The sequence below is a fragment of the Hippoglossus hippoglossus genome, chromosome 12, assembly GCF_009819705.1.
Source record: "Hippoglossus hippoglossus isolate fHipHip1 chromosome 12, fHipHip1.pri, whole genome shotgun sequence".
Lineage (NCBI taxonomy): Eukaryota > Metazoa > Chordata > Actinopteri > Pleuronectiformes > Pleuronectidae > Hippoglossus > Hippoglossus hippoglossus.
In genome coordinates, this window is record NC_047162.1 from 4,495,489 (window position 1) to 4,507,437 (window position 11,949).

Sequence of the window (11,949 nt, forward strand, 5' to 3'; positions counted from 1 at the left end):
AATAAGAATCATAATAACAATAATAATAATAATAATAAACTACTTTATTTGTATTGCACCTTCCATACAAGATATGCAACTAAAAGTGCTTTCCATACAATATAGATACAAAAATAAATAATAGATAATGCTGTGAAATAGTATTATTAGACACCGAGGTCAAGAGAGTGTTTGGTGATAAGGGCAGGTGTCAACGTGTTGTTAACAAAAATACATGATGTCTGCAGCGAAATTCATGTTACGTCCCGTCTCTGTCTGCTGCACCACCCCTCGCCTGAATCTCCTGCTGCGTTGTTCAAGTGTGAAGGACAAACTCCAGAGAAAGTCCAGACCTAATTGAGGGGACATCCTCAGGAGTTCCTGTCTGAAAACCGATTGAGAGTTTAAACAAGGATGTGTTATAATGTTGTGAAACAGTATTATCTGTGATATTACAGTTCTCTATAGGTGCAGAATCTGGAAGTAAGCTTCCTGTCAAAAGTGTGTTTTCAAAATATTCAAAGGGTATAATTGAACATCAGTTACTTAAAATAAATACAGAGTGTTGATGATGTGTGAAGTTCACTAGAACATGAGGTCACTAAATCCTTGACCTTTGGCCTTCGACCACCAAAATCAAACAAGTTCATCTTTGAGTCCAACTTAATGTTTCTAGCAAATTTGAAGAAATTCTCTCAATGTGTTCCTGAGATGTCGCATTCACAAGATCCAAAATGTATATTATGTGAGCTGACCTTGACCTTTGACCACCAAATTCCATTCAGTTCAGGACGTTCTTTAAGATTCAAGATTCAAGATTCAAGATTCAAGATTCAAGAGTTTATTGTCATATGCACAACGATTACATTTAGCAGTCGCTTGCAATGAAATGCTTGGGTCACAGGCTCTCTTATAGCAATGCTCCGAATATTACAAGCAGAAAAAATATAGAGTAAAATAAGATAAAATAGAATATCAAAATTTAAAATAGAAATAAAATATATATATCTAAAATATATATATACACCTAAAGAAAAAAAGGAAAACAATAGTGCAAGTGTGTGCAATAGTGCAAATATGCTAAGGTGCAGAGTTAGTGGAATTATGACAGATTGGAGGAGTCAGATTTAGATATCGTGTTCACAAGAATGGGACGGATGGACAACCCGAAAACATAATACATCCGGCCACTGGCTGTTGCCAGCGCAGAGTCGATTTAATGTTTGGGAGAAATTGGAAATTTTAGGCTTTACATTCCAATAGTCAGTATTCCAGGTTTTCCATAGATTTTGATGTTGAGTGTCGTCCTTGTTAAACCAGGCCACATAACATTTACCCAACAATGCCTCTGTAATCCGTAGTGTAAATCCAGCTTGAAACGTTGGTGTTGACGTGTTATTGATGTAGTCTATTTGTTTAGAGGATAAATATCAAATCTGAAAAAAAGACATATAGATAGATAGATGGATGGATAGATGGATGGATAGATGGATGCATGATAGATAGATAGATGGATGGATGGATGGATGGATGGATGGATGGATGGATAGATAGATAGATAGATAGATAGATAGATAGATAGATAGATAGATAATTACAATTCATCAAATGTATAAACTAAATTACAATTAGCAGTTTAATCAATAACGAAAAAAGTCGTTGGTTGCTACCATAGACCGTATTTGGAAATATTACAGTTTCCATGTTATTCCACTAGATGGCAGCATACGGCAGAGCTGCGTGTGACGTGCCCGGGGCGTCAGACGAAGAAGTGCGCTCTAGATCCAGTACGCTGCTGCCTCTCAGCGTACATACCAGCAGCCTGTCTGTCAAATTAACCAGCTTCCCTTCCCATCAGCTGTTTGTAACAGGCACAGGAACAGTTACTTTTGGATTTTCTCCTCATACGGACCAGTAACGGAAGCCCGAGCAGAACCGGGGACGTGAGAGACCGGAGAGTTTGGATCTGCCTGCTCTCTGCTCGTTAGCTGCTCGCCAGGAGAGTTTGTCTTCTGGGCTGCGGGGAAACATGAGCTTTCTTTTGTGAGTAAAACAAAACCGTGCGATGAGTGTTTGCGCTGTCCGCCCGCCGGCCCGACTGTTTACACAATGTCAGCGTTGCAACACACCTACCCAGCTAGCTAGCTACCGAGCTAGTTAGCGAGCCACAGCATAGTACGGGCTGCGACTACACCCTGGAGTCGCCTCGGATGTCTGATGTGTTTCGTTTTAGCTTTCTGTCGATTTTTTAAAAGACAATCATCATCGGCTGAACTGTCAGTGTAACTGGATGTTTAATGTAGCCGAGCCCATCCAGTGGCTTTAATCTTAAACCCATTCAGCACGTATACGAGAGCAGATTAAACAGTGTGAGGTTCACTGTCGGGCCTGGGTATCTGCTGGTGTCACCACTTTGTTACCTCGGGCTTATCCAGCACCGATATGACACAACCCGGCGATCTATCTCTGATCCAGTAATTAATCAAATTAACACCACTGTGTTTAAGGTACATTGAGAACGAAGAGCTGAGTTAAAAACACATAACCATAGAAAGTGATTTGCCAATTAGATCACCTCATTTTGCCTTATGCCACTTTTGTTATGGTACATTGAAGAAACTGATTCAAACTTCCGTCACTTCCTTAGCGTTGCACAGCATAAAAACCAACATAAAATCATCCTTTAAATATTTATCATCGACATATTTGATTTGCTCCTAATGGTTTGAGGTGATCTGTTCATAAATGGTCAGACTCTATATTCTATATTTTACCCCAGGACATGATCCTCTGTATAGATTGGCATTAGCAGATGTCATATCTCTAATCAAAGCAGCAGTGTTGGTATGTACCCTACCATGTTGTGATGACTCACAAGAATGCTTGTTTAATGGGCCAGTGAGAGAGATTGAATACAGTACCTCTCCAAATGACCTCATTAAGCGTCATACACAGAGAGCCACACTGTTCTGGCCCCCCCACTCTTAATTAATTCTGCCAAACCAACCAATTCAACTGTAACTCGGTCGGCTTATTTAGACGATCTGCATATTTTGTCGCCAGGAGGCCCGCACCTTGGCCCTCGCAAGCTCACAAATTGTCCGATCATTTGACTCCTTGCATGTTAATTCGCACCATTTGTCTTTGTCTTTGTCTTTGAAATGTGACTCATTACAGTGGAAACCGCTCATCCAAGACGTTCAAGCCCAAGAAGAATATCCCGGAGGGTTCTCATCAGTACGAGCTGTTGAAACATGCAGAGGCTACACTGGGAAGTGGAAACCTGCGCATGGCAGTCATGTTGCCCGAGGGCGAAGACTTAAATGAATGGGTCGCAGTCAACAGTAAGTGCCAAGTTTCCTTCACCTCTCCTCTGCCTTGATACACCCTTTTTTTGGTTCAGATTCCAGGAAGATTGACCCAACCCTCACGCAATCTTTTTTTCCATTCGTCAGTCTCCTCATAGTCTTTGTATTTGCTGTTAAAGTTCTCAGTAGTCCTGTTCCTGAAAGTTCAAATAATCCACATAAAGAATCAGTGAAGTGAAGCACCGGGGTGTGAGATCTTGGCATTCCCACCAAAGACCATGAGCGTTCATGCTGGAAAAACCACTGTGAATGTTAAATAGACTTTATTGTCTGTGCTGAGAGCCTTGTTTACTTTCCTCTGAATTGAGACAAATGGCTGGTCAGCGGAGGCTTCGTTTCCTCTCACGTCAGATCGCCTTACTCGCTGACGTTTTTGTTTAAGCCGTTTACACTGTACTACAGTGCAACGCAAGTAGTGTCATTCAGATTTTAATTTTGGTGGGACAAACATGACAAAATAAATGTTCTGATGCATCATCAAATGAGCCTTTTTCTGTGATTTGACTGTTAGTCAAGTCAAACAAGCTGCTCCAACTTGCAGAATTAGGACAAGTTAGACTTAAAGTGCTCAGTTTAAATGAATGATCTTCTCACACAAGAAGCAGTTCACTTAAATGTTTAGATTCTCTTTTTGGCTTTTTGTCTGCAATGGATAGTGACAGCAGAGGGAGAAAGAGAGCGTGTATACAAATTTATTCTGTGTCCGTTTAGCGTCTCTAATGTCCTGTGGCTCAGCTGTCTCTTTACATACAGCTCTGGACCCTGAGAAATATCAGTTGTAGTGACAATTACTTTGGTGGCTGTCAGGGAAAACCATATTTTGACTAGTTGTTAGTGTGGTTATCATTGTTAAACCTCCAACTAGCTATGAATACAAAAGTTTGGGACTAAAGTGTCTCCAGAGGGGACAGGGGGAAACTTTAATCAACTACTGAAGTGAGCTGGCCAAACATATGCCAACCATATGCCACATCAGCTGCACAGTATGTATTTTTGTCTAAGATTAGCAAACAGAGCACCAGCACGAACACTGCCAACCCTTTAAATGGATCTCTCAAACTGATGGAAAGCCAAAGTTGGCCATATGCCCCTGGGAATGGACAATAACACAATTTGTGCCAGATAAGTGGAGTGTTCACTGGTCTGCACTCTGCTGCTGGGCAGTGAAGTGGGAAGGGTCAGCCGCTCCAGAGAAACGTGATGCCAGTGGTTTTACTAGCTTCCATGGTTTTCAGTTTCATGTGCACTTGATTCAAATATGTTCTTTTTTGTGCCTTTTCAGCTGTGGATTTCTTCAACCAGATCAACATGCTGTATGGCACCATCACAGACTTTTGCACAGAGGAAAGCTGCCCAGTCATGTCTGCTGGTCCTAAGTAAGTTATATAGTTTTAGGTCGTGCACGTTAACTAAGGGTGTTGCGATCGGGCTTTTTGGGGCCGATCATCGAAATAGTATCGGCCGTCACCGATCACAGGGTCTATGGCCTGAACTCCGGGTAATCTCCTGACATTATCCAGAGGGGCTGTATACGAGAACACAAATGTCTGAGTGAGAGGCTCCAGATGTTCTCTGGAGTTACTCTGGCCAGCTCACAAGTGCCCTTACTTGTTCTGGATAATATACAAATGAGTTGATGTCAGAGCAGAGCAGGAGATTTTCCGCAGGATTCTCCACGAGCAAGTAGGTGTGTTGATGACGTTTCTAACGCGCAACAGTCAGAAAACCGGAAACAAAGAGAATAAATATATCTCGGGATGAAAAAGAGCTGCCATACAAGTAGAAGACACCAACAAAGATGTCAAGAGCATGTGATAAATGCCAATGCAGGTGTGGATGTGCTGTAAGAATAAACACTTGATCTCTGCAGCACAATACTAGTTACGTCCTGCCTGAACCTGCTGCACCACCCCTCACCTCAATGTACCAGAGAATTCTGTGTTGAAGGAGTTTTTGCTCCCCGCAGACGCCAAGGTGCTTGCTCATGGTTGGAGCTGTTGGGTTTCTCTATAAATTTCAAGGTCTTGACCTTATCATAATTATGATTTGGCCCTAAAAATTGAACTGAATTGAATACCTTTTATTTTAGTTCATTCATTTTTTTGCCATGGACTTTTGTAAAGCACTTTGTAACCTTGTTTAGATAAGTGCTATACAAATAAAGTTATTATTATAATTATTATATTGTTGTGAACGCATCTGAGCAGAGAATCTCCTGCAGCATTCATGTGTAAAAAGCAAACTCTGGAGAATGTCTGGACCCAATTGTGTAGACTTTCTCCAGATATCTTGTATGAAAACAGCATATGTTTTATCTGCTAGTGTCCTGTTCTACTTCATAATATTCAGTTTGAAATCTGCGAGGTTGAAAGCTTCATATGGGAAGGTGCTGAAAATCAAAAATAGTATTTTGTTAGTTCGGTTCCGACCCAGCCCTTTGCTTCGTGCCTCACCCATTCTCTCTCATTAAAATTGAAATTACAATAATATTTGACATCAAACATACAGTAGGTAACTTCAACTGCCACTGGTCTTTCAGTCCAAATAATAAAGACCTAGTTTGATAATGTTGTGAAGCAGTGTGGAATCATGGGAGTTGTTATCTTCACCACTATTTTTGTCCCATAATCTTTTTTTCTCCTTGTTCACACTTGACTGGGAGAACTTTGGCTAAAGAATGTACAACAAATGGCAACGAATAATAATCACTTATCATCCATTATGAGTGACCAATACAAACAGTGGAAGGGAGGAACAGCTGACTGGCTAGCAGTGTGTTTCCTTCATCATACCTTGTCTGCCCCTGAAGTTATAGCAGAGACAGACAAAGGTACAAGTAAAGTGGACATGACGAGTAAAATGCGACCAAAATGTGGATAATTTTAATACACAAGTCAACAAATTATATAACATAGATCTTGTCGTTTTTAGACATGTTTATAAGGAATTGTTATGTTATATATTTGAATTACATCAGTGGTGAATGAGTGTGAACCTAGATGGAAGTATATTACAAATGTTCGTCATCTGTGTTTCCTGTAGGTACGAGTACCACTGGGCAGATGGAACTAACATCAAGAAGCCCATCAAGTGTTCCGCTCCTAAGTATATTGATTACCTCATGACCTGGGTGCAAGACCAGCTTGACGATGAGACACTTTTCCCTTCAAAGATCGGTAGGTTTGGTTTCTGTTTTACTGGTTGGTTTCTTCGAAGCTTCGTCGAGCCACGATCAATAGATGTATTACTGCTTTTCTGTATTTAAACATTGTAAAAATGTCCGAATTGCATATGAGCGTGTAACACATTGATACAACAGGGTGGTTCCTTGTTGAAGTCATGAGTGTTTGCACTTCCCTCAAATCATGCTCCGGCCTGCCTGTAATAACATTTCAATCCAAGAGAACATACTTCAGTGAGGCTGCGTCTGCCTCGATCACTCTGAGCTTTTTGAGCTTCGTGAGATGTCCAGCAGCAACAGAGATAAAAAAAACAAAAAAAGATGTGATTCACCGCTTGAGGGAACATTGTTATATTTGTATATAACATATATATTTTGTTTTTATTTTTTTATTTAGGCTCTGCCTGAAGAAACCAAGCACAATTTGTAAAATATTAACAATATTCAGGCATTTAGAAAATCCCAAATCTTGGGAATCCCTCAACCGTATCCCTGAAATGATCTGTATCTTTGGTTGTAATTTAATTGAAGTCATTCCACGGAAAATCATTCCTGGCTGCGGTCATCAGACTTTACAATTCCTCCCTGGGAGCATCAGACAGTCTGAGTCAATACACCAGCCCTGGACTTCTATCCCCTTGCCAGCACATTACACCTTATATCATAAATAAGTGATCTTCTGTTGTGTGTGTATATGTATATATTATATATTGATCTGAACAGCTTTTCTTTCTTGCGCTCTCCTTCCCCAGGTGTCCCCTTCAAGCGAAACTTCATGTCCGTGGCGAAGACCATTCTCAAGCGTCTGTTCAGAGTCTACGCCCACATCTACCACCAGCACTTTGATTCTGTCATGCAGCTGCAGGAGGAGGCCCACCTCAACACGTCATTCAAACACTTCATCTTTTTTGTTCAGGTGAGGAGTCTCTCACATTTGATTTTGGCTTTTATTTAATTTAAACGAACGCAGTATATCAGCAACAAACAGTTCTGTTTTTTTGTATCATGTGATAATGTTAGTTCCCTCTCCTTTGTCTTTTTCAGGAGTTCAACCTCATTGACAGGAAAGAGCTGGTCCCACTACAGGAGCTGATTGAAAAACTGACAACCAAGGACAGATAAACAGCTGTCATCCTTATTTTATTGGTCTTCTAGTTTTTGCACAGATACCCACCCCACCCTGGCTGTACGTATGCAGTATATACTATATTTCCATTTGGGGAAATGTTTTTAAAAGGGCCAGGAAGAAGGAAGGGTCTTGATAGGTTTAAGGCACCAGGACTAATGCTATCAGGGATAATTGAACAAACCACAGATTAACATATAAGAGAAGAAGGTTTTAGCTGTATGAAAAAACTAAACAGTGTTCAGTCACGGCTTACATTTAGGATATTAGAGACACATTAGTTTTCTATTATACTGCACAGTTTTTTATCACCTAGATTTCTGGCAACATGAGGCATTTCCATGCTCTTAGATTTCCAGCTCACCTGCAGGGGAGAACGCAGGGGAAGTAAAGTTGCTGTATTACAATAGGGTATTGTTGGTGTCATGGCATCTAAGCCAACCTTTTCAGCTGGTTATTTTATTCATTAAGCTACGTCGAAGGAGCTCGGTCGTGATTTGCGACTGTTCGCATCAGTCAATACAAAAGAACCCTAAGTGCCTAGCATGGCTCATAATTGCCCTATATCAACAGTGAGAACTGTAAGAAGATAAAGGCCATATATCACTGACACACTGGACACAGCGTTAAAATTTCTCCCCTCCTCCTTCCTTTGTCATTTTTCTGTGTTTCTAAACTCCCTTTTAGACCCTTTTTCTATTTGTACTGTAACTGGGTTGAAAAAAGATTTTCTTTTTCTGTAAAACCACCTTCTCACCAAACATATTCTTATTTAGTTACGTCTTTTTGCCAACTGTGCTGTGCAGGTTATGATAAATGAATGTTATTAAGGACGTATAGATGAGGCTAGAATATCGTCACGTCGTAGCGGGGACTGAAAATGAACTTAAACCTTTAGCGTTTCCTAGTAACATGTTCCTGTGAACTAGTTTCTCCCCCCAAAACTTTTAAGTAGACACACGTGTTTTAGAAAATGTCCGCAAGGAATCTAAAACCTTAAAGTGTATATTAGGGTCAGTAGAATAGTTACTTGTGTCGCAGCCTCCACTGTCGAGCAGAAACCGCATTTTGAATTGGAGTTCGAGGCGTCCGTTGGTATCTCACTAGCCATAAAAGCACTTTGAACAATTCCCCTGACCTCTCTTGCCTGAATGTTTATTCTGCATAGACCGTGCTTTGTGAGAAGCTGTACCATGTGACTGATCATATTTAGTCTCCTCTCATATTTTCCCCCAAATGAATGTTGAACTGCTTGAACCTCCTCTGAAATCATCCATATGGCACAAGTGAGATTTCTTCTGCTTTTGTACGGTTTGACTCGTTTTGTCGCTGTGCTTCGAACAGCAGATGCATGACCCCCCCTCCCCAGATCTCAAAGTGTAGGTTACTATGCAATATTTGACACTAAAACACTAAAAAAAGGATTATAGTGCGCGGCTCGTTCCTACTTTATATCTGATGTTCATTTTCCTTTAGTGCTTAAATTCTGGTGTATGTTAAGAATAGAAAAGTGCTTCTCATTGGGGTTTGGTTTGAGAAAAGGTGATGTGAACATTTTATATCTGATACGTGTAACACTTTATTGCACCCATGTTGAGTACTGAGGGTGTGCGAACTGTCTTAAACGTCATTTTCAAAGAGCATGGGGTGCTAGCTTTTGGTTCAAAGGACGCATAGATTTGCTTTAGACGCTGCTTCCCCCATCCCTCCATTTGGATATAAACTTTTAGTTTGTTTTAATTGTTCTGAACCTGTTACCACTTCCTTAGCTAAGTACTATGAATGTTACTGCTCATGATCAGATACATGAAAATGTAATAGAACCTGGGTCATCCTGAAAGCATCTCATCCTTATGAAATGCGTCACATAGCCTGTTGCCTACAGTTTTCCCTCCCCGACTGTAGTAATTGATGAAATGTTTGTAAATAATGGCTTGGTAGGGGTTTTCAATGCTACTGAATTGATTGATGCTGTTTACAAGGCGAATAAAGGTGGTCTTGACTCTTTGAATGAATTTTCTGTTGACTTATTTACCTGTGAGCTCAGTGCAGCCGCTTTACTGAAGTACGGTACTCTCATGCAAATCCAAGAGTTTTTCAATTCTGTGCTATTTAATCCCGGGTTTGCATGTTCTCACTGTGTCTCTGTGGTTTCTCCAGCTTCCTCCCACACTCCAAAAACATGGTTGTTTGTCTCTGTATGTTGACCCTGATACCGTGGCAACCTGTCCAGGGTGTTCCTGGCCTCTAACCCAATGTCAGCTGGGATGGACTCCAACCACCAACTCTAGCTATACAGATAGTAATCTTTCACATGACTTATATTTTATCAGATAAACATGCATCACTTTAGATGAAACTATCCTAAATTATTTTAAAAAAATGAGTTTCTACAATATTTGAATGATGTTCATATGTTTTTTTTTTATAACGTTATATTAAGAGTGTACGACTATAAGTGGTACTTTTACTTTTTTAGTTACTTCGATTTGGGAATTAGCATTTTAAGTTACTTGCTACTTCTACTCCATTACAAGTAAGAGTGGGATAATTCACTTCTTATCCCAGTTAACAGCAGATTAAGATTTTTGCACACAATTAGGTTTATAAAATATAATGCTGTGTTATAGATTAAACTGCCCCAAAGTCTACAAAGCACTTTATTAGATCCAGTTCAACAAAATGAAAGCGCTGATGTTTATCCATAAGAAGCACATTGAGGACTTTTACTTTTATTATTTGATGTATATTTTGTTTCCAACACTTTAGTATTTGACTGAAATGAACATTTAAAGTGCAGGACTGTGCTGAAATGTAAAACATGACAAATTAAGCTGTGACACTTTGCAAACGTTCAGACTTTATGAGACTTATGTTACAGCTTGATATGTGTGAGATGACAATCAGGAGGATCCTCAGGACACGTGTCACAAGTGTTTGTGCGGCTGCAGCTGCAGATAAGGACACATCTGGAGTGAATCATCATCTTTGGAAAACAAGAGAATAATGGTTCACAATCTCAACAGTCGGATGAACATGTATCTGACTGAGTCAACAAGTATTGACGAGTTAATGATTTTGCATGTATCATTTTTAATTGTGCTACATGCTGCCCTCTCTTGTTAAAGACAAATATAGCAGAGATGAGGAAAATAACAACTTTAAGAATAAAATATAAGATGATAATTGTCTTATTTCTCAGCTTCTCTGTCTCAAAAAGACATAACAGATAGGAGGATATGACAGTTACTAATGTCAGCTGTTAGTTACACTGAAAAAATGTTGATAAACAGCCTCCGCACCCAGAGGGACATTAGACCTCTGAATAAACTCTTATATTACACACATCGAACATGGACTTACTTTTGTAAGTTAAAGGGCTCACAGGTGTTTTCGTATCTCTTGTACCATGTGTTCCTTGTTTTCTTTTTCACAAGAACAAATCAATACATCTGCAGCTGCTTGTCCTCACAGGAAATAGGTAAAGTCAACAGTTAGTAACCTCAACAACAAGGTGAGCAGATAAATAGTGATATCAAGCAATCCATAAAATATATAAAATTAACCAATGAACCAAAAAACATCAGGAGGGGATGACATTGTATGACTTCAGCATGGAAGTGGAACTTTTGTAAATATTTATTTCTATCTGTAGCTGAATTGAAGATGAAAAGATTTCAACTATACGTATACATAATATACGTATGAATATGTGTAGCACTTTTTAAGTAAATAAAAGAGAAATCTGTTTCTCAATTCTCAGTCATCGAGCTCATGGTATCTTCAGTACACTTCTGAAAAACTAAAAGAAATTTAACAAGGATTATAAGAGATAAAAAAGAATGACTAAAAGAATGACTTAAGATAAAAACATAAATAACACATTTTATTTTTATAGCACTTGTCATGGAACTCAAATACACTGTATAAAGGATTAAAAGAGAGATACAAAAGAATGGCAAAAAGACTCACTAAAAATAAAAACATACATAATAATAATACATTTAATTTGTTTCTCAAATACATTTTTCAACAATATAGTATATTTGTATCCCAGAAACCTTACAAAGGATACTTGATACATATTTGTATTTTTGTTGTTTCTTTTTTACGGCCGGGAAACACTGACTGGAGGCCTTAAAAGGGATGTTATTGTTACTGCGGTGTGTGCATGTGTGACTGCGTGTGGTTGTGACTGTGTGTGTGTGTGTGTGTGTGTGTGTGTGTGTGTGTGTGTGTGTGTGTGTGTGGTTGTGACTGTGACTGTGTGTGTGTGTGTGTCTTGCAGCTGCTTC

At 39.5% G+C, this 11,949-nt stretch overlaps 1 protein-coding gene across 1 annotated transcript; it reads left to right on the forward strand.

The window, feature by feature from the left end:
• The first annotated feature begins 1,716 nt into the window (after positions 1-1,716).
• On the forward strand, positions 1,717-9,665 carry LOC117772185 (MOB kinase activator 1B). Its single transcript, XM_034603159.1, has 6 exons — positions 1,717-2,022; positions 3,157-3,323; positions 4,630-4,723; positions 6,390-6,523; positions 7,281-7,444; positions 7,573-9,665. The coding sequence occupies exons 1-6, from the start codon at positions 2,009-2,011 to the stop codon at positions 7,648-7,650; spliced, it is 651 nt and encodes a 216-aa protein (XP_034459050.1). The 5' UTR covers positions 1,717-2,008; the 3' UTR covers positions 7,651-9,665.
• The last annotated feature ends 2,284 nt before the right edge of the window (positions 9,666-11,949 follow it).